We start from the raw sequence: 24,117 nt of genomic DNA on the forward strand, positions 1-24,117 counted from the left end.
TTTGGAAAATGGCTGCAATGAAACAAAGAGTGAAAAATTTAAAGGGGTCTGAATACTTTCCGTACCCACTGTAATTCTTTCTTATAATATTACTCAAGACCCACTTTGTGTAATCTGTTAGTACCCAGAATTGAGTTTCAGTGGGTGTGAATACATGCACCCTGGCATGTGTTGCATGTGTAAGATACATGTGGGCGTGTGAATCTGAATTACTGTACAAGTAACTTATGTGCTCTGGCTTTTACAAGCACATATAGTGCATGCAGCACAAAGAAAATGGAAGAATTAAAAGGATGACTGAGGCCGGGTGGGTGTTTGAATCTGTGATGGTGTACCATCATCACTTTGGGAGCAGCCAGGCTGAGCATGGCAGGCTTGGATGCATGATGCCGGCAGCCATCTGGCTTTGGATGGGACTCCTGAGGGAGACACAGGCTAGTGCCAACCTTCAGAAAACACTTCCAGCATGTTTGAGAATGGAAATGACAAGTTCATCTATGCTGTGGCTCTGTGTGAGAGCGGCAACTTTGACACATTCGCAAAAACTACATGTTTTACACAAGTTCACTGTATGCTAAGGTTGTCCTCAGTGGCACTGCAGTCTCAAGCAAATTGTAGTCCTGAATGGAAAAATAGAAATCAATAGAATTTCCATCATTAATTCACACGGATTCACTCTGCTCAGCTACTCAGCTCTCAGTAGCTGCTGGATATGAGTGATTCTTCAAATGAGTCAACATTATGCTCAATTTCTGCAAAGATATGTTGCAAAATGTTGAGAGAGAGTCTAATTTAGAAGTTCAATAGTGTATTTAGACTCAAGAGACAAGTGTTAATGTTGGAATACAACTGCAGCAGAGTTATTATGTAATGTTTGATATGAGGGACCGATTATATGTTCTGAAAGGGTAAGTAGACTTTTGAGCTTAAGTACAGAATTTGATTACCTAATAAATCATATTCAGGATTCAGCAGGATTCTAACACCAACCATACAACCTGCGCTTGATATTCAGCAGCATAGAAACACCTGCAGTAAAACTAACATGCGGCTGCAAGTTTGCTTTTCTCACACTGACCTTGTGTGACTTGAGGAATCAAACACAGCACTCTCTGTGGCATTTATTATGTTCTCCCTCATTGAATTATTGATGAACTGTTTTTTCTGTTTCTCTAAACATTTTTTATACAGTTCTGTGAAAAAATCAGTCTTTTAACTAACGATGCACTCAGGGCTTCTATCCCGCTATAAACAGAGGACACACTTCTGTATCATAATAATAGACCCACTGAGTCAGATCAGTACACCTGCCCCAACCGTGGGAACAAAATGTTAGGCATATGGGAAAAATAATGTTATAGTGAGACTGCTTGAGAACTGAAACATTATGCATTGTATGAAACACAACTCCAACTTTATTTACTGTTAAATAAAAGCTAAGGCCTGGCTGTATATGCCTCCGTGGAGTGGAGTAGCCTGTGCTAGTGGAAGGAGAGACAGAAAGACAGAGCATTTCAGGGATGAGGATTGACATGCAGCGTACTGTAAATCAGATTGAGCAGCAGACACTCCAGTGAAAACATTTCATGTTCTATTTGCAACCATACTCTGGGGAGACGACAATGACACAAGGTTGGTTTTAATCTCCTTGAGAAGCATAATGAGGGGGAAACAGTCCCAAAACAAGGACATCCTATTTACTCAGAGCCACACATGACTTTCAGCGCTAATTGATATGAAATATTAAGCAAAGAACAAACACTTCCTCTCACTCATTATCTCTGATTCTCACTCTCTTCCTCCTCCTCCTCCTCCTCCTCCTCCTTCTCAATCTATCACCTCTTTCCTTTCTCTCCTCCTCTGTTCTTCCACTTGTTCTCGCACAGACGCTGGCATTCATCGTCTCGTCGCAGATTAAAAAGGGGCTACATTTTTTTTATATGATACAGCTCAACCTAATTTGCTCTGAATGAATTAGGCAGTGTGTCACTCATGGGGTGACAGAACATGTATTTTCATGAATATTTCAATTATTCTGATTTCCACAAGCATTTGTAAAAATCCTCGCTAAGAACTGTTACAGAAAATGTCATTACAGTATGTCTATTACACGACGTGCTTGAGGTGTGACATGGTAAAGGCGCCTAATACGCAGAGTTTAATTAGAATTAATTTAGGTCAATTTGTAGAGACTTGTTATGACATATTTGTTTGTTTATTGTTTGTTTTTAGTTTTTTTTACCTTTTCCACTATGCAGTATTTTTATTTGTCAGGGCAGAACCTGTTTAGGCAACAAAACTACTTGGTTAGGTTTAGGAAAAGATTGTGGTTTGGGTTCAAATAAAATTTGTTAAGAAACTCACGTACTTAACTAATGCCACATACTAAAAGTACTCAACGGGCAAGACGGAGTGCTGGTTTTGGTCTTTTCATGATATTTGCTGAAATACGTTTCTGGAGGTTTCACCAAGTCAAATTTACTAGACTTTTTAAGACCTATTTTAGACTATTATGAATTAAATTTGTATTCAGCTAAGCCCTACATTCTGTTTTTTCAGTAACTTGCACTTTCCCAAAGCTGAAGAATTAAATCAGTTTTATTTCTGTGGTATAATCCGAAAGAGACTGACACCAAAAACAAAAGCTGACTGGCTGCAAAATAAGTTGCATGTTGGTCTCATTTGTAGTCTTTACACAGCAAAATTATATTTGGACTAGCAAAAGAAAGAACTACAACACCATGGTATAAAAAAAACAACAACGACTAAGCATTAGAGGTAGTGTTGCATGGACACAGACCTCTTTAAAATGATTTAAGACCTAGAACACAAGACATTTTAAGATCCCGTGGAAACCCTGTGATAATAACAATATTATGGACTATCGCTAGCCTTGTCCTTACATAAATTTCTGGTACTGTAATTGGTAAACTTTGTAACTACCCAGTTGTTCAGCCATTGAGCACCCATTAAAAAAATATGACTGCAACAGGCAAGAAATGAAAGACAAAGCAGAAACTGAGAAACAAAAAAGTTTGTAGAGATTCTGAGAAGACGAGGAGGAAAAATGTAGCAACAGGCTGTGTAAATCCAGCTGAGAAAACTAGATTCAAAGAAGAATCGAAGGACAAGAAAAACTGTTCACAGGTTTGGAAAGAATGCACCTTATGTTGGATTGAGGCCGCATTAAGCTGAGCACAAACAAAAAGCACACACAAGTAATAACAGAGCTTCTCATGAACACAGAGCAACAGCAGTCTGCAAGTTTTTGTAGACTCTCAGCATCTTAGCAGCCAAGCATGAAAGGGACGCCTGACAAACAAATTATCTCTCTGTTTCCATAGCGATCTATGAATGGCCTATGCTAGTGCCTGTGACAGCCAGATGCCTGGGAAGACAAGGCTCGCCCATAAAAAGCCAGCGCTCTGTCAAAAGCCTGTTATTACTGCTATCATTCAATTGGACTTGATTTGCGTAATTAAACTCTGTTATTGCCTGGCTCTGGAAGTCGGCAAGTCTCTGCTCTTACCAACTGGATCCCCACCATGACAGAGGACCGGGGGCACTTCAGGTAGGAATATACCCTCAGCTGACCCCCAGCTGTGACTAATCAATATTAAGATTATCCATTAAATTGAACTTGATAAGGCTCCGTATTCTGTAGATGGGTCATATATTTCTGTGCAGCTCCGGGGTAGAGTGCACACTGATGAGGTGAGTCACAGCCTGGACTTCACTCTGCTAACTACATGAAAGGCCCTGACAGAGCAGAACAGAGCAGGTCCTGACTGAGAAACATTGAGAGAGAGAAAGGCAGGGGGAAAGCAAAGAAGCTCACAAGCTTACATAAAGCACTGTGTGTACAAGCTGCATGCAGAACCTGCAGCTTGAAAATCCAAATATCAACCCTTCTTGTAAAACAAAATACTTTGCATGATTTTTTTTTTTAAATACTTTGTTGATCTTTATGTTTTAAAGAATGAGAGTAAACAATAATGGACCATTTAAAAAAAATAGTAAGAGACAATAGGGACCGGCACAGACATACAAAAGGGGGATCATGAAGAACCTCAGAGACAGGGCAAACCGGAAGCCAAATACTTGATTAATTAGCACAAGAACCCTCGGTAAATTGTAGTTATTTCCTCCAAGACCAGGCAGCCACAAATGGATAATAACACAACCCATTTAACTGCACTATGACACAGCATTTTTCACAAAACAAATCAATAAATCATTACATTTAGCAAATCCATAGTCTGGAGACACTTTGTTTCACACAGCTGAAAGCCAAACCGATCAAATCAATCTTACCTCGACTAGGTGTGGAGTGGGATTGAATCCACACATGTTGCACACTTGGTGATGGCACTGTGTGCAGGTGTTGTAGTTGGGTTGTTCTGCTATGTTGCCGATGTTGAGGTTTGTCTTGCAGAGAGGACAGCAAGCTTTGGGTTTAGAGGAGTCTGGCGGAGCGTGCTGTTGTTGCCGCTGAGCAGGGGCTTGAGGCCCTTGTAGTGTCGGCTGAGGACCTGAGGGTTTACTCACCCCAGGCCCAGCACCAGGAGGTCCTCCTGGTTTGGGGGCCGTTTTGGGGGGCTGTTGTTGGGGTTGAGTAGTCTCAGATATGAGAGTACTGGCTTGGTTAAGAAGAGAAGCACCAAAGCCAAACAATTTCCCAAAAGTCTGCTCCGGAGGTGGGGGCTGCCGTGAAGGGGAACTCCCTGCACTGCGAGTCTGGTCCTGGTGGGGTTGATGTGGTTGGTTGGCGGGAGAGTTGCGTGACAGATCCGGCTGAGACGGGGCCTTTGCCATGCCTGGGAGAGCAACTGCCCCTGGAGGGAGCTTTATTTGTTGCCGACCTGGGCCAGCTGGACCAGTCTGTTTGTTAGGACCAGGTGCTGGATGGGCCTGTGCTGAAGGCTGGGCCTGAGCTGGAGGCTGCGTCTGAGGAAGGGGCTGTGTCTGGGGTGCAGGCTGAGTCGAAGCATCAGGTTTAGGTTCTGGTTTGGCTGCATGAGAAGGAGAGTGTATCTGTTGCTGACTCTTGGAGCGTGGTGTGGTCATGTCCATCCCCAACGCTCTCTGCATCTGGCAGTTCAGACACAGCCACTCCTGAACCTGTGAAAAAGGAAAGGAAACAATGACAATAAGCTAGAACATCTAGTCTTTATCTTTTAGTATGAAGATGACTGTTGGAATTCAAGGAACAGGTCGACATATTGGGACATACAGTATGTTTATTAGTTTTCATGCAAAGTGTTGGATAAGAAGATTGATGACACTCTCATGTGTACTACCCTTTGTACTGATTAAAGAAACTAAATATTATGTGCCAATCAGTAAACTTTAAAAGCAGTGGTAGGAAGATTTCTATACCTTTAGACAGTTTTCAGTCAGTACCATATGCTGAGCTAACCTTCTAATCTAAACTCAATTAAAAAAGAAAGCATTTCTCTTATTCTTTTGATTAAAAACAAGTTTAACTGACAGGGCTATTTTAGATGATCAATAGTGGGTGAATTGTTGAAATAAGTCATTATATCTAAAAATAAAATTATAAAAAAAAGATTCAGAAATTTGGTTGTTTGCATCTTCTCCCTGCATTCCCATGGGTTCCTAGTGGATGCTCTACTTTCTTTCGACTGCCAGAAGAGATTCAAGTAACATGAACTAAAAACTCGTAATTGCCTAGGGGTGTGAATTTGAACATGAGTGTGTTGGTCTGTTTGTGTGATGGACTTGCTGCCATCACACCACATCCTCCAATGCATGCTGGAATAGCCTCCAGTCTATAGAAAATGACTGAATGAAAGAATAATTGTGAATCATGTCAAATATCTAATTGAGGAGGTATTTAAGCATCTCTGTGCCTTGGCATGGACATTTATTGGTAAACATCATTCACCCATAAACAAATGCGTAGGAAATGAATGTGACAGACGGGGTAAATTCTGGACTTCTTTAACAAATCATAGCTGCCCCTGATTTAGTATATTCTCTTGCATATTTTCTGTGTGGCTCTTCCTTTTTGCTTTCTTCTACATTCTTACTCATTACACAACATTTTCTTTTTCTCATTAAAATTCTCAGACCATTTTCTTTGGGTTCCTCCTGCTGTTGTCATTTCCTTTATGCCTTCGCTTCTCCTATCTCCTGCTCCATACAGGCACATAAGAAGGTGAACGTCAGAAAGAGGCCCTGGTGATGGCACATGGCCCTACGTGGTAATTGGCATCCTGGTGCTTTGACAGCTGCCACACTATTGTAGCCGTCTTGGATTTGTGGTTATTACATAATGCCTTAATGCATTATAAATGCAGTCAGAGAAAGGTTGTGTGAGGGTTGGGGCTAGGTTGGAAGTCTGGGGCACAAAGAGTGAGGTGGGAGGCCTGGCAGCTGGCTTTTTTGTCTTCATACCTTTGGGTAAAAACTCCCTTTTAGTCTGCAATGTAGTTTCATAAAGATTTTGCTACAGCTTCAGCTGAGAGTTTTCAGTAATACGGGAGCTACCAAACCGAGGACTGAAAATAAAGGGAAAGATCTCATCATTCCACTGCTGTGGAATCAGATGTTTCTGCAAGCCTTTAGCCACAAAAGATGGGTTCACAAACAAGCTCACAGACACATTGACAGCACACAACTTTACATTGACTGAATAATAAAATACTACACTAAAAGACGACTCATTTCAAGTGGACAATAATAGTTTATTATTTAAAGGTCATCTTGACTTTAGTATTTGTAATTGTACGCTAATTATATCCTGAACTGTACTCATGTAATAACTTGTGATTGTTGTTTTACTTCTTTGTTGATTTAATTGCAAAAGGATATTGACATTGAGCGTTGTTACATATGTTATCTATAAAACATTTCATACAAGCTAGCCCAGTAGTTGTAACTTCCCAGTTTAACTACAGTGGTATGAGTCATTGAATCTAAAATGTAGCATTGCGCCACATAATTCTAAACACTGACTCACTGCTGTGCTTGGACTTTAGATAAAACAAGAAACTCTGCTTAACAGAGCTGATAACACCATCATTTTACGTAGCATAATAATCAGACTAAACTGTCACTTCACTCCAATGATAATTAATAAATATTCACCAATTCAATTTCAAGGAAAATCAAGAAGTGGGCAATGATTGAGATGAGATCTGGAACCAGACTAATTTTGCTGGCCTCCAGTGTAAAAGTCCTTGATAAAATGACAAAGGGTTCTTGGTGTGCCCTGACATTACCATTAGGTGTGGCTACAAATGTAACAGAGCATACGTCAGACCACATTAATATCTAGTCAGACGTACAGTAACCTTTTTAATTGCCAGTGTCCTTTTCGTGCAGGAAAACCAGAACGTAAACCTGATGCTGCACCCAGACACATCCTGAGGCACAGCCTCCAGCTCAGGCCCGTCCAGCACCTGGTCCTACCAAACAGACTGGTCTAACTGGCCCAGGTCAGCAACAAATAAAGCTCACTGCTTTAAATTGTTTAGTAACCTCTCCACCTGCTTTGCAGAATTTCTCCAGGTCAGTCAGTCAGTCAGTCAGTCAGTCAGTCAGTCAGTTGGTCAGTTGGTCAGTCAGTCAGTCAGTCAGTCAGTCAGTCAGTCAGTAGAGACAGAGTAGTCTCAGCTGAATCTTATCCATGTGTCTGGCTCCCTGCCAATTCTCAGTATTAAGAGTGATGAGGCCATGGTTTTCACTGTCGATCAGGAAAGCTGAGAAGCCGGGAGCAAAGATGAACCCTGGAGACAGTCAGAGTAATGTGGACAGTGAAATAAGCCAACACTGGAGAAACACTACACCATCCAACACTGGACTCATCAAGAAACTCACGAATGGGAACTCCTCTTTTCATCCTTGTTATTGTCCATGATTTTTTTAAACCAAATTACAGTTAGAACAACTATATTAAGCCCATTGGAGAAAAAACAAGGGCAGCTATTTATCAGTTTCATCGTGTCTCTGCTTGCCTCCGCCTCATCTCCATCTCATTCCTCTCTGAGTCGCCCTTGTTATGAGGCAATCATGTGGATCTTTATGAAATCTGATCTGTATCAGCAAAAAACAAGTACCCTGCACACTCTGTCTCCTGCCCGCTTCTCTATCAGCTCTCTGTTGTAAACCTCCATCTTGTTCTCCTTCACCCATCTTTATTTCTCTTTTTATCTGCATCTCTCGAATCACATCACTCTATCAAACTCTCTTTCTCCATCTTGATCTCCATCTCAAGTATACATTTTTGATGGCTCTCATTCAGCCTTGCTTTCAAACATGGATCTAATGTCATGCTTGTGTGTGTGTGTGTGTGTGTGTGTGTGTGTGTGTGTGTGTGTGTGTGTGTGTGTGTGTGTGTGTGTGTGTGTGTGTGTGTGTGTGTGTGTGTGTGTGTGTGTACAATAGTATGATACACGTCAGAGGTCATAAGCCGGGACCGTAGCTCACTGATCTGCGAGAACTCAGTGTCTGCCAACAGGAAGCTTGAGCAACGTGGCTTCATGAAAATCAACAACTTGCTGCCAGAAATAGAACCTTTTAGCAGCGAGGGCCCACAGAGACTTGGATATAGCTCAAATAATGAGAGCAAAGCATCTTTGGCAACACACACAGCCACACACATATTTACAAGTTGAATTTTATTCTGATTTGGGTACCATCTGAAAATCTTCATCAGCAACTGTGGCTCCAACTGACGATTATTTTTCATTATTGATGAATTTGAAAAAAAAATCTGAATGTTTTGTCCTTATTCACAAAATAATTCAAAACATCAGCAAGTTAACTGTTTGAACAGTGTTCAAACACAGGAAAGTCTGCCATTTTGATTTGATTCTGACACAGACCGTGATGTTTGGCGACAAGTTATGTCTAGTATGATTGTTTTTACAATGGTAACCAGCACTGGGCTAACCCACAATTAAATTCCCTACAGATGGGACTCTGCCATATGACATATATTATCATATTGTGGTTTTAGGGCAATGTTTTCTTGCTTGCTCACTAACTGGTCAGCTGCCACCACAACTAGGTTCTAAGCAATTATGTAATAAACCCTGCAGTTGTTTCACTAGAATGACATGAATAAACCTCACAAAACGCATCATGAATGAAACTTTAATACATTAAGTTGTCCGTAAACAGATACATTTTCTTCGGCGAGGGTGGTTTAATATTGTAATTTGATAATTTATTGTATTACATATTGTACGAATAATGATCCTATTACAGTTACAATTAAAATTGAGCAGAGTAGAATAAAACAATGACAGCTGAGGAGAAAGGTAGAAGGGATCTTTGCCACACACACACACACCCACACACACATACGTTAAATCATGTAACACTGCATCCATCACACAGGTGCACAGAGTTACCCATTTTTTGTTCTCAAGTTTTCAGTTGTTGTCAGGAGTGAGACATCATGCACTCCATCATTCCCCAGAAAGCTGGGTAAAGAACACACTCTGATACAGAATCAAACTTCAACAGAACAAGAACGCAGACATAGGAGGAAGTTTGGTCTCGGAGATCACAATGCGGTTTTACCATGCAGTATGTACAGCAGCTGAGCACTGCAGTTTGGGGATCAGGATGCTTGGGATGCTCCAGTTTATCAATTCCTCGCAAATTGGGCCAAAAGACATTAAAATTCCTCCCAATGCTTCTCTCTTTTTCCCCCCTCTGTCTCTCTCCCTGTCAATTTGTCTCTTTCTCCCTCTGCTCACCCAGTCAGCGTTATACACAACTACACAAGCACAATCTCAATAAAACACATCTGTTTTACACACATTGCTAAGCAGGAAATGGCATCCATAAAAGGAAGGTCAGTTTAAATAATGACTGATTGCGGGAAAATCACATTTGTAATAATGCTGTTTGTTGAATGTCTTCACCAGGTGTGCTGGAGCAGTGTCAGGCACACCGGGGAGCTACGGTGGAATAGATTCTAACTTCTGCAAGTTAGAAGCTATGGCCCCGATCATGGTTTTGAATTATCTGTAGCCTAACTGTGTATTGATAAATCCATGGCACTGTTGCAGACAGATTGGAATGGCAACTTGAGCCCTTCAGTCAGTTTCTTGGACATATAATTTTCTCTAGACTAGAGTATATAGCTAAGGGGGGCGGGGGGTTCAATAAAAGTAATTTACATCAAAACAAACTGTCCCCCCTGTTAAAAATGATCAAATCACCTACTGGTGATAGTTTACTATACTGTATCTCTGCAAAAGATATGCTGCTACATGGCTTGACATTAACCTTTTTACACACCAGCCACTGTGGCTAGTGGTTTTCTAAAGTCACTAGCCACTCAGCCTTTTCTCTAGAGTCTAACATTTAGACTTCGATTTCGTCTAGAGTCTAGATGAAATCAAAGTCTAAATGTTGTTGAAAGGTGAAAATATATTTTTGTACCCGGATCGTGATTCAGATTCAAAATGTAATGGGTTCTTTGTTAAACCATGCTAGTAGTTTTTATGTAATCGTGCATTTAGACAGACAAAAAAACCAACCAACAAATCAACAAACCAACATCATTCAACAACGGACAAAGCAAACCAAAAGTTTCAGCAGAGGTAACCACAAAAACAAAATAACATGTTGTTTCGTACAGTCCTATATGTTAGTAGAATTGTAAAGACAATAGGAAACTTAAAAACTGAGTGGAAATAAGCATGTGTGACTTAAAATAATAAAGAATCCTATCTATAGACTTCAGAGTCCTCCTGCAGAACTAGTTCCCAACCTGAAGCACTGGCAGAATAAAAAGATCAAATAGCCTGCTTGGCTGTTAAAACAAATAATGTGTGCCATGTACAGTTTGGTTAACTTTGGAGTTGAATAAAAAATAACCATCAGTTAACCACAATCACCATCACTCATCATGTTGCAGAAAGGATCTTTCAATGTGTTTATCTTGTGTTTTTGTATTACAATAGCAAGATTTGGGAAAATGGACTAATGAAACACAGGTGGTTTAGGTTTCTGTGATTACCTGCTGAAGAGCACAGCCTGACTTACTATAGCAAGCTGCGACTTTAAATGCAGCGATTTAGAGGGTAATAATCAAACCAGTGCAGTTGTCACTGCAAAATATTTTGGCATATGCAAAATTTGTTCATGTAGTGTCTCAGCTGGATTCATGACCCAGTTCATACTGTTTGTCCACTTAAAGCCACAGTCAGTCAATGATTACAGCCTGGTGCACTGTGTGAAACACTGTCACCAAAACACTGACATTTTCTACATTTTTGTATTTAGCAAATAGAACTTACTGTACATGGTCAGTGATTTATAGTAAATAGCATTAGAGATATCTCAAAACTTTAGGGCCAAATTCTTTTGAAAACACATGATGTGGGGCAGTCTCTAGCTCACCCAGTAAGCGCGTGCGCACGAAGTAGGCTGAGTCCTTTGAATTGGCCCAGGTTTGAATCTGACCTGCAGCCCTTTGCTGTATGTCTTCCCCTCTTTTTCTCTCCCCCTTTCCTGTTTATCCACTGTCACTATTGAATAAAAGGGAAAAAGGCTCCCAAAATTATGTAAAACTAGAAACAAATGTAATATTTGCTAAAAAGTCAGACTTTTCAGCATGCAAAGTTTAAATGATAAAACCATTTAATCTAAACTCTGACATATTTGTGTTATATCGCTGAATTAATGATAAAGTAATCATTTGAATATATACTGTACATAATGCATAATGTGATTAATAAGGGAAAAAGCTTAAATCTTTTCTAAAAACGCAAAGCCTCAGTTGCTATTAACACAGCAAATGACACACACAAGCAAGCTGACTCCTACTGTCTCGATGGTGGGAAACCAAGAAGAAAACTACAGTTCACTTTTTCCTCCCAAATAATTTCCTCCAAAAACAGTTACTTTTTTGGCAAAACCTTTGATGATTACCAGTTGATACCAAAACCAAAATTATTAAACCTTTCAGAATAATTTTTTTCACTCATTCATTTTCTCAACATCTTCCAGCACACAAAAGGCAGAAGACAGGAAAAACAAAAAAAAACAAAAATTCCCCCTAAAACCCTCTTGCTCAAGGATCTTAACTATTTTGTGACTTTTTGTTAGGGTAAAATCTCAAGAAATCCCACTTCATTCATCACATACAGTATATCACCCATGTTGTCCTTGGCTAACATTTAACTCCAACACATTAAAAGCTCTAGACAATACTAGTGAGAGATCCATTCAACAACCATTATTGTCTTCCACTTTACCAGATCTGAATGCCATTGAATCTCTTGTGCCACATGATGCAAAGTTAGAGGGGGATTAGAGAAGTCTGATGCTAAATATTTAAATTAATTCAAAGGGATTAGAAACTAGGGTCTGGCTCCCTTGAGGCATAATGGATTTATTCTTCAATGATATGACAGCATCATTGTAGTTTACATTCCCTTTTCACTTTATTATTTTTAGACTTTCTCAAAAACTATTTGACCATGGATAACAAATAAATGTGATCACGTATGTAAACAATATGCATGCTATAAAACAACTTAAGCTCTCACTTTGAGACAAGCAGTACTCTTGAACAGTTGAAAATTAAAAAGTCAATAATGTACCTGAGACACTCACAACCTGCTTTCAAGAACACTCTAACACCCAGTTTGTTCTCCCAGGTTGGTGTTACTGAAGCAGCTTTGGAAAATCAATTTTGGGCCTTGGGTTTAGAACCTGGGAAACACTAAAGTCTAAATCAGCTAAAACACACCTGTTTCTATCTACGTTACTGTTTGTCTGTATCCCACAGCTGTACATATGCAGGGAGGAGGGAGTTGAAACATTCGACTGACTCACCAACAGAGTGGCTTCTAGTCATAGCAAAATACCCTCTTTTACAATTTTTTTAAATGTTTGTATGTTTTATTTTATATTTATGGACAAAATTCAAATTTTACAATTTACCCATGAAGGACAACCTTTAACTGTTGCCTATTAACATGTCCCGCAGACACAGAGTAACATTGGCAGTGATTTGGAATCACGTTTCTGACAACCTGTAAGTCCAACATTCACTCTGCTTTTAACTTTGCCTTAGTCTCCATCAACACCTGAGTGTTGAACACTATGTTCAACAGCTTGTCTTTAACATAGTCTGTTTCCATGGAATGTAAAATTATTGATGAATGCAACTTTAAATTGTTAAATATAAATATGTTTCTGGCTAAAGGTATCCATATTACTGATATATTAGCTTGGATGTACTTTTTTTTGGAGATAAAATAGATTCCATATTTCTTGGATGGGTTGCTGATGTATCTAGTGCAACTGGCCACCTACCTACATTTTTGATCATGGAAGAGGAAATATAAAGAGTGCCTCTGCAGAGACTTTTGTGTGGGAGCATTTGTTAAAACGTGTGGGATTGTTGGTTAAAATAAAAGAATGTGTTCTAAGGCACTCTTTAAACAAAAGCATTAAAAAGTCATCATTTCAAGACAAAAAATGCTCATCTCCATGGAGTGATTTGGCAATAAAAAGAAACACAAAAGGGCCCCAAAATTACTTTTTTGATTTTGTAATTTTGTATTGCGGCACTTAAAGCTAAAACAATGTAGTGTTGCATTGCGTTAGTATGAACACCAAGACTATTATGGTTAATATATGATGACGCTTCTGTCCCCTCTGCTACCACACAGCTCTTTCACACAGTTCTTTCTCTCTCTCTCTCTCTCTCTCTCTCTCTCTCTCTCTCTCTCTCTCTCTCTCTCTCTCTCTCTCTCTCTCTCTCTCTCTTTCAGCTGTGGCGTCTCAGGACCGGGCCATCGTAGACAGAAAGAGGTAGGATCTATAAATAAAAATTGGAGCAATTATAAAGCAGATGTTTGCCTGTGTGATGGTGGGAGTACACCTTCAGTGGCGGGGGGTGTCTATGGTACTTTCACTATCTCTCTGAACTCTTGTTCTCTCTTTTTTTTATTCTGTCTCTTAGTCTTAGTCTTGCTTTTCTCAGCCTTGTCTACCTCTCTCCTTAACTCTTTCATCACAGTGTTTTCAATCCTTACACCTCCCTAAAAAATGTGTAACTAATATTTTTCAATCTTGCTGTTGTCTACGTCATGCACACATGTTCCTTACAATCTCATGTGTATGACTACTTGCACATTCTCAGCAAAAATATCAAAATAATCCGTGTTGTCTCAGCTTGACTGACAGCCCTGTAACAGCCAGTGGCATATTACACCCATTTGTTGCTTGTTGTTTACCTCTCTCTAAATTGCATTCCCATCACCAGGTTGTTTAACAGTTGTTAACATTCCTCAAACAATCCTGCATGAGCAGGGATTGTCTTTATAAGAAATTCAACTGATAAGGCAATTTCTTGTTTAATGTTAAAAAAAAACTGCTCTAATTTATAATTTTGACGCTGGGCTGGAGATACCATTCGGGACTTTGTGGTGAATATGCATAATCTTTCCAAATATGGAATCGCCCTCGGTTATCAACACTTTAATCAGCAGTGCCATCTTTCTGTAATTTGATGGGAAATCCTCTTCAATACCCGGTTTTGTTCATATTATCCCTATAATCTGGGACAGTTCAATCAGTGTCTGAATCTTTTTTTAAACAGAAACGACATGAACCCGGACGGAGCCAGTGTTGTAATGAAGAGACTATCCGGAAACAGCAATTAAATTAGATAACTTATAGATTGTAAAGATATGTAATAAAAGTGCCACAGGTGATTTTTTTCATCAAAACACCAGATGTAAAAATAAAAAAATAGTATAATCCTAGAAAATCCTGAAAGTCTATCTACATTTCATGACAGGTATAAGACTATATACTCCTGAATAGGAGGAACGTTTCACTTCAACTTCCTTAGCATGGCTATCCTTTTCTTCAGGTCTTTCCTAGTCATCATTGTAATCGTAATTCCAGTTATCGTCATCTTCAGCATTATCATCACCTTGATCGGCAACAACAGGCCCATCGTCAATTTCACTGTTAGATCTGCTGCAGTGAGGGAAAGGCCCTAATCCATGCTAAGTGGGTTAAGGGGGTAAATCTTTAGGTCTCCGGAGGCTGAGCGTTTTTCCTCGTCTCTCTCCCTGTCAGCATCTGACAAGCTCACCAAGGCTAAGCTGAAAAATAACCATAACATCCACCTCCGCGGTTCTCTTTACTGACATGCTCTCCTTCACTCCCTGTAATGATCTATTCTTTACTGTCTGTCTCCACTTTGGTCCACGCAGTTTCTTCTAGTCCTTCCATCTCCCACGATTTCCTCTTTCCAACTTTTACAATCTCCCTTCCAATACACACCAATATGCTGTTATGCAAGCATGTATTCAAGCTTGCACACACGCACACACACACACATTAGTCAATACATTTACATGCCAACGCATCTACAGTTCATCTACAGTACAAACATGAAACATTTACTCCCTGAATTCTTCTATTTATGTTATGGGTTGAAATATGTGCCAATAGAAACTGAATTTGAATCATTTATATTTGAAATATGAATTGCTAAACTTGAATAATTGCATTGAAAAACTGAATTTGAAACACATAGTTTGAAATTGTGTTGTTTAATTTGAATCCTTGCATTGCAAACTGAATCAGAATGGTATAGTTTCAAATTGAATTTATTTGTTTGGAACTGAAATCCAATAAAATATGATCATCAATGAAAATTCTACTCTGTATTTATCTTCACATTCAGTTCTCACAATTAAAATTCACTTCACAAAATTCAATTTCAAGTTACTGTGACAGACATCCAGGTAATCAAACGCAAATCAATGTGTATCTTTTGTGCTCCTAAAAAGTATAACGTAAAGTTATAGCATTCATAACGGTAAACATATTTTCATTGTGTTTGCTGTCTTTTAACAGGGACTAAGGAACATATGTAAACTGTCATGTAAGATACTGTAAGCTTAATGTAATTAAGATTTATTAATGCAATTCTCCTTACCAGTAACTACTATAAACATGAACTCCCACAAGTTTTTAATTTATTGACAAGGGATAAATAAGAGATAACAACTGTTGCTTACATCATAGCCTACTAGTGTTGACAATGTTGCCTACCATCGCACATTGCGGGCAAAGTAGCCGACAGTAGATTCTTCTCCTGCAAGCAGACTGACGCTGATTCAGTCAGAGAACAAAAAAATTAAACAGCACAATTCACAGCTCCAAAATCCTTTCAACCAGTGTTTTGAAATGCAGCGTGCACAAATGATGTGCTAGCCTGTTCCATTTATGTGTTCTCCAAATGCAACAGAGGAGCCTGGCCTAGCCTCTGAAGGACCAGTCCTACCAAAGAAGGATCCATGACTTTGATAAACGTTGTCTATCTATTGATCTGCGCTTGATTGCTCTTCCTTCATTCTTCAAGTACCCGGATGTCTGTCACAGTAACTTGAAATTGAATTTTGTGAACTGAATTTGAATTGTGAGAACTGAATGTGAAGATATATAGAGAGTTGAATTTTCATTGATGATCATATTTTATTGGATTTCAGTTCCAAAGGAATATATTAAATTTGAAACTATACCATTCAGATTCAGTTTTTCATTGCAATGAGTCCAATTAAACAATACAATTTCAAATGATGTGATTCAAATTCAGTTTTTCAATGCAATTACTCAAGTTTAGCAATTCAAATTCAAATTCAGTTTCTGTTGGCACATATTTCAGCCCATATTATGTAGGCCAGCTTAACTGACATAACGCCTTGGCTGCAATTTGCAACATGACTCACTCGAGTTGATGTGAAACTTTATGACAGATGACACAGCCACACTTGACTCACAGTAACAGCAAAGCATAGACTAATTCAATTTAGGCAAGTGAGTTTTTTTAGGATGAAGGCAATAAGCTTACTCAGCTACCTGTTAACAATGATGACTGTTTACATGCATCTGAAGGATTGTGAATGATGGGGAGATGTGTTTTTGGGCATGATTTGGATGCTCACTAGTGCCTGTCAGGAAGGATGGGTAGAGCTTTGTTCAAGTGTTGTGTGCATTTACTGTGAACATCAGTTAAAAAAACAACGTAGCACTTGCTCAAGATAAGGGCCTACAATTCATTACAGCTAATAGGAAGTGACCAATATGTGCACTGGGCACATAGTTGTGCAATTCCCAGGTATTTGAGGATGTAAGATCATGAGCCCACCAGATCATTAAACACTCAAAGAAAACAATGACTAGAGCTAGGGAGTTCACAGCTCTCATTCAGACTGCAAATAATTCACATCCTTGTTCAGTTTCAGTTGGTGCAATCCATTCTGCTAGCCAGTTACAGCCAACTTGACAACAATAGTCATCAACGACAGTTCTCACAAATGTGAATGAGAAATAATGACACCGGGTCAAATTCAACCACACTGAAGCACCTGAATTACCCACTTTGATCAACATATTTAAATGGTTGAAAGGTATGCATTGATGTCACTTTTCACATACCACCTCTCTCACCACCACCCACTATGGATGCAATGAATGGGTAAAGCTGTTGGGAGGAAGCAAATAAAAACTATACAAATTAAACAGCGATCTGTTTGATGTGCCAGACAGTGAATATTTATATATGACTGATATATGTTTATATATGTAGCTCCACCTGTAAAGACACTTCATTCTATTTAAAGCAGGATCTGTCAGCTTGATCACAATTACAAGGACTTTGAAGAATATCCTGGTTGTCTGTGGACAGGTTTGTAAAATATTTACATTTTATTATCTGTTTCATTTGGTAAACCATGTGCTTGGTAAGTCAACGTCACACAGGCACCCCACTGCTACTCCTCACTTCAGCGTTCAGGCAGGTTATAATACTATAGGCCTGAATTCATTTGGAATCTGTTTGTGCAGTCAAATGTACAACAGCTTTTCTTGTTACCATTTTGAGGATGTGTTTCAGATGTTTCTGTTTTCCGTTTGAATGCATAATGGCAGGTGCTGACTGTGTTTGTGGTTCAGGGCAGAGTGACAGTGGTGTCTTCCCTTACATATCATGGACACCATATTTATGTAATAGGTCAGTTGTTGAGTAAACTACTATAGAAAAAAAACAGAAAAATGTCCCAAAAAGAATGCATTCCTTACCTCTGTGAGATGAGGGTTGGGGTTGAAGCCACACTGGCTGCACACCATGGAGCAGCACTGTGTGCAGGTGTTGAAGTTCGGCTTGTCATCCCCTGTGCCCGTCAGGTCGGTGGTTTTACAGACGGGGCACAGTTTGCTGCTCGGCATGGGTGCAATTTGTGGCACAGAGTAAGGGGATGTGGGGACACTGCCTCGGTCCGGGGAGACGGAGGGGGACCTTCCTGTTCTGTTGCTACCCACATCCACATGCAGACTCTTCCTGGCCACATGGCCCTGGCCCTGCTCTCCTTTTTGCTGATGGGTGTCGTGGGAGGCCAATCTGTCCCCTGTCCCATGACCACTCTCAACTCCTGCTTTAGGTCCCAGGTCTGACGGAGGTGGTCTGGTAGAGATGATAAAAAGAACACAAAGTGGATTTGCATTACAATTTATGACACACATTTTTGTATACTAGGTTCACTTCTTCAAAACGGTTCAGACTGTTCTCTTCAGTCAGCACAATGCACACACACACACACACACACACACACACACACACACACACACACACACACACACACAATGACATCATTTACTACGATTTATACCAGTGATTTCTACTTAATCTCAAAAAGGAGCAGTACTGCTTCTTCAGTGGAATATTTTTGACGGCTTCAGCTGTGAGTTGCACTAGGTCCGCATGTCATTAAAATAGTTTTATTGTTGTTCATAGTGTGATATCAGACTACTCAAAACCTTGACCAACAGAGAGGCATATGTTGAATATTTTATATTGCCTATATCAGTTTCTGTGAAGTGCTTCTTGTGGCTTGTTTTCACTCTTTGAAGCTGTTCTTTACTGGCCTCAGCAATGTGTTTAGGGTGGAACAAAGTTGGTGTATCAGACAACAGCATTGTAAACTTTTGGTTTTCTTGCACATTCCAGCCCTCTGGCATGAGTGCCAATAGTTAATAGGAATGGAGGATTTCCACTGTCATAACAACTTAGACCTTGTTTTGTCATGCTTATCATCTTCAAAGACAGTCTGAGCAGCAGCTCTGCATCCACAGTGAAAGAATGTTGGAAACAAAGAGGTGAATAAAGGAACCAAAATAGAGCATGTAAGCAATTATGAGTCCCAGATGATGAATTAAACATCTGCACTCTAACCTTGTCACTCTAAGGCTAAACTGGAGCTGTGGGGATGTTGTCAAAGCTACTGATCACTGACATATATGGAGTGGACAAAAGAAGTATAAATCTCAATTCTTTCCTCACAAGAAAGAAGGTAGTTTTGCAAAATAATAATCACTTGAATGGCAAAGAAACCAATCGTAGCCCTATAATCGAAAATTATTTATGTTTCTTATTGATTTATTCCTTTGTCCATTGAAAATGAAACTGGTTACCTACGGCTTAATAGTGAAACCTATCTCCTGCCATCCATTTAGTAATATTCAAAGGTCGAACCAGAGAGGAAGTGGGTGCATCAGACTTGAACATGTTTGAATGCATCATTTGTTTGTGATGGCCAAATGCACTTTAAAAGCATGAAATGGAGCATAAATCTGCGTGAAATGCTCATTGACACAGGACTAGCCCTGTTGTTTTCCCAAATGTTTAGGAGTATCACTGACTACTGATGTTGTAGGAAAATTACAAAGTAAAATGAAAAAAGGTAATGATATTTCCCAAGAGGGAAATGTTTTTAACTTTATAAATATTTACTAAGTTTTAAATGTGCCATGCTGTGGTTGCAGGACACCTTGCTTGTTAGACAAGAGGTTTAACGTGTTAACGTGTGTTTTATCAGCTCCTCATATCAGGTTTAAAGAGGGACAAAGAGGACTTGACACACATTCAAGTTATTTCTGTCAAGAAATATGACAAATTCATCCTTTTTAAAGATACAAAATGAATACAATTAATTTTTGAAGTAGTCAAGTGACAAAGGCTGTTACAATATTCACTAAACAAATTATCCCAATACACAAACAGAGGTGGATAGCAGTGTTACAGGCCACAGTACCTTCTATTTCGAACTATTTGCAGCCATTTCATCATTTAGTGTCAGACAAGTTTGGCAAACCCTCAAAAAATAATTGATGAGCAGCCGAGACATGGACGAGGGAGCGATTACTGGAGAGACTGGTACTCATCATGTTGGTCAAATGTGAATGCGGGAGCTATAGTGCTGAAACTTTAAATCTCCCACCTGCTGTGCTTCACATGAGAAAAGGCTCATCACATGAAGCAGACTACATCAAAGTCATGAGAAGTGGCCCTTGTGTTCTGTTTGCTGGTGATTGTTCGGGTTATTCAGATGAGTGACTAACCTAATAAATATATACCTTTAAAAAACAAAGAAGGCCGTTTAGCAACACATGCTACTATTCTAAAGGTGTTTCCAGAAACTTTAAAGATTCTCTAAACCATCTAAATAAAACTCATATCCAGTCCACTGCACAATTACATGCTTAATCTTTTTCCCAAGTTGCAACTTTTTCCTCATCATAATACAGATGGAAGCCAGAATGATTTGCTCAATTTGTACAACATTAAAAATGATCATTATGAGTTGTATTGCTAGAGTGTTTCCTTCCACTATTTTAAATTTTCAAACAGATTAACGCATCAATATTTTGATTTTTTTCATTTTTTTCATTTAATAAAAGCAACAAACTACATGTCTGGCTCTTGATGTGATTCATATTTTGCAGTGTGTCCCTTAGTGAAATTGAGTTTGACACCCCTGATGCAGTATCTCAAAGGATTTCAAGCAAGTCACTGTGACACAAAATTTCAGCTAATGTCAACTTTGTTGGACGTCTGGAAACAATGCTACACTGCCGATGCAGTACACAGCTATTTATTTTCTGTATAATATGGCTGTCATTATGTCATAAATAATAAGAAATGCTTTTGCATTATTTGTTTGAGTTGTAATAACCATTTGGTATATGCAGGCTGCACAGTGAACAGTGCTTTCATTGCTGAAGGTAAATTAATTATGAGGGAATACTGTTTGTGCACTCTGTCTTAGAACATGAGTAACTACATCATGGTCATGGTGTTTTTTAACTATAGCTTTGTTCAGGTTTGTAATGGAATTTTGATTTATGTTGATTTAACTTGCTTAATGACCTACATGTTCGAAAAGACTGAATCAAGTAGCTCTCAGTCCTTTATCACATGTGCTATTACACGATGGAGGAAGTAAAGCTTGCAAAGGAAAAAGTGAGACATAATATAGCAGCAGCACATTGCTGCAAACATATTAAATATCTAAAGCTTGGAGTATTTCTTACAATTTTGAATGCTTGTCATTTATGGGCATAAGGTCAGGATGACTGCGCACTTAGTCAAAGCTTTTATGATTAGAACAGAAAACAACCATTGTAGTGCTTTGTGGAGCATGAGGGTAGGGTGACTCCCATAGCTTCAGATTTAGCTGTTTGACTGCGATGAATTAAAATATCATATGGAGAAAAAATGCCTATATGGAACCTTCTGAACATGGTTATATATAGCAAACTATGTCCCCATTTATATTAACAGACTCTGATAGAGTATAATTCATCAAACGCAGCAAGTCATTAATTAAGATGAGTCTTCTATCTAAAGTCTCAACACAGCCACCGTCTCATTGATTCTTACACTCTCACAAATTCTTTGTGGAAGAGTATTTTAAGGGAAGATTCAGACTGAATGTGGGGGCACTGATCTTAAGAAAACCATTTTAATCAGCCATATGATGTACTCTCTCTCTCTCTCTCTCATCATGTCAGTCTCTTATCGTGCTCAGTCTCTCAGCACTCCCCATCAGGTGGATAAAAGAGGCATATCACGATTTGAAAAAATCATGATGTTACATGGGAGCTATGGGCCTTAAAATCTGCCCCACAGTGTATATATGGGATGAAGAGTGGGTGCCTTTTTACAAATAGAAACATAGGGAGGACTAAAACATTAATAAATGTATATGGTTTTCTAGTTACAGTGGCAGAACACATCCACATAATGCCCTACGGTCACTTTGTGTAATGGCACAAATCAAGCAAGGCAGATTTTCAAAATAATCCGCTTGAATTTTAGCCTTGAAGGAAGGTACGTAGCATAAATAAATACATACCTGTTATTGGATGGCAGGCTAAAATGGAAAGTACACAGAGACTGTAAGCAGGTGTGGCAAATCCAAGACACAGCTGTGCCACCTCATGTGCGCATTCAGGTCTACAACTGTTGAACTGTGTAACTAAGGCAATATCAGATCTTGTTGGAAGGGTTGTCCTTCCCACTCACCCACACAGAAAATACAGACCTACAGGCCACTACTAGTTGTGATTATACACTGAGGCTCTCAGCTGGATTTTTGGAAAAGGCTAATATTTTACCTGATTATATTGGCTTGTTATAATACGGGTTTCCAAATGTCACTGTCAAAATAATGGAAATATTGTCATGTAAAGCTGCAATATAAATCTGGGCTCAGTGTCTGTTTTTTGTACGGAGAGATGCAATACCACTCTTTCTTTTTCTGTGCTGTATAGTGGTGCTAATTCCCACTAGGTGAATATTGATTTTGTTTGAGATCTGATGAGTGAGGCTGCTAAATGGCACATGCCTAACGGTCCTGTGCTCACAACGACGCTGTCTGATGCTAGCATTGTCACCCTACACAACGCTAGGATCAGGATACAGACACCTCCTCCCCAGCAGGAAGGGGATTTCTCAGAATGACTTTGGACTGGTTTTCATGTCCAGGCATGTTCAGGTAATCAACCTGTAATTGAAACAAGTAAGCCATTTAACGTGAGATCCAGTGCACTTCGCATCATTTGCATTTCTAATGAATGTATTACCTGGAGCAATAGGTGAAATTAAAATCTGTCAGACCCATTCCAAAGTAGTCATATTTACTTGGCGTTGCCTCATGAGGAAAAAAAATGTCGATCATTCATTCATGATACTAGCTACTGATGCCTGAGAGCAGACACCGTGAAAATTCCTATTGAAACGTGTACAATGATTTACTACTGTTTCTACATCGAAAGCGTTGCATATTAAATTTGACATCGAGACAAATTGACGTTGAGTAATAGGGTGGTGCTGCTAAAAAGCAGAAATGGGTCTCAAAAGGGGTGGTGGTGAATTGTGTTGACAAGGATATTGAAATAAATAATTAAGCACCTATTCAAGTCTATCTCGGTTGATCCTATAGCCTATCTATGCCCCACATCGTACAGATGTACTGTACACGCCACGCTGCCGTGTAGCCTCCCTGATTTCTGTCCATAGTTTGGCGGAGAAGTGTCCTAGCTATCGCGGCTACCTGTTAATCCCCGGCCGGGGTCCAGCCCCACTTCCTCCGGCTGGCGCTCCATTGCTCGGCTTGATGAGCTGTCCAGAGTCCGGTGGTGCTGAAATGGAAGCCGGAGCCCCTGCTGCAGGGACGGCGGGGCCGGGCTGTCCCGCCTGTCCCTCCCCTTCCATACTGGCCTCGTTCCCCATCGCCTCGGGAAAGGTCTCGACGGAGAGAAACGATGTTGTAGATGGTTCTACAGCGGCTGTAAAAACTCAGACGAAACCCAGCGCAGCTCCCCTTCCGCCATCATCACCTACAATTCAGCATCCCGCACGGAGCACGCGCGTTGACGGAAATGGTGAGGGAGCGCGCTGACGCAATGGGTGGGAACTTGAATGGCTCATACGTGCGCGGTCACGACGCTCGGTTATCTCAAGTCACCACTTAATACATCAACGGTCACCACGCAAATACCTCTGAGCCCTCTGTGGCACATGACTGGAGACCACTGGGATCTCCGTGATTCAATTCACGTTTTTTTCTCATTGACCATTTGTTTTTTTTTAACCTGAATGACCAGAAACATACACATTACACACAATTATTATTGCCTGCATGTTTGAAATGTAACAATCCTTAATGAAATTTGTCTATATTTTTTTTGTATTAAATAAATTGATCAGCAACTATTTTAATAATTGATTAGGATATTCCGATCATTTATTCAAGC

At 39.6% G+C, this 24,117-nt stretch overlaps 1 protein-coding gene across 2 annotated transcripts in view; it reads right to left on the reverse strand.

The window, feature by feature from the left end:
- The window catches only part of bsnb (bassoon (presynaptic cytomatrix protein) b), a 60,699-nt gene extending 36,951 nt beyond the window's left edge, over positions 1-23,748 (reverse strand). The window contains exons 1-3 of one of the 2 annotated variants that reach the window (XM_034869057.1): positions 23,415-23,748; positions 18,103-18,484; positions 4,315-5,121 (exon numbers count right to left, since the gene is read on the reverse strand). In XM_034869057.1, coding sequence (XP_034724948.1) covers positions 4,315-5,121; positions 18,103-18,484; positions 23,415-23,593 — 1,368 coding nt within the window. In that variant the 5' untranslated portion in view covers positions 23,594-23,748. The remainder of the gene's footprint in view (positions 1-4,314; positions 5,122-18,102; positions 18,485-23,414) is intronic. The other variant, XM_034869058.1, reaches the window with a different exon arrangement.
- Between the last annotated feature and the right edge of the window lie 369 nt (positions 23,749-24,117).

Source organism: Etheostoma cragini, chromosome 4, assembly GCF_013103735.1.
Source record: "Etheostoma cragini isolate CJK2018 chromosome 4, CSU_Ecrag_1.0, whole genome shotgun sequence".
Taxonomy (NCBI): domain Eukaryota; kingdom Metazoa; phylum Chordata; class Actinopteri; order Perciformes; family Percidae; genus Etheostoma; species Etheostoma cragini.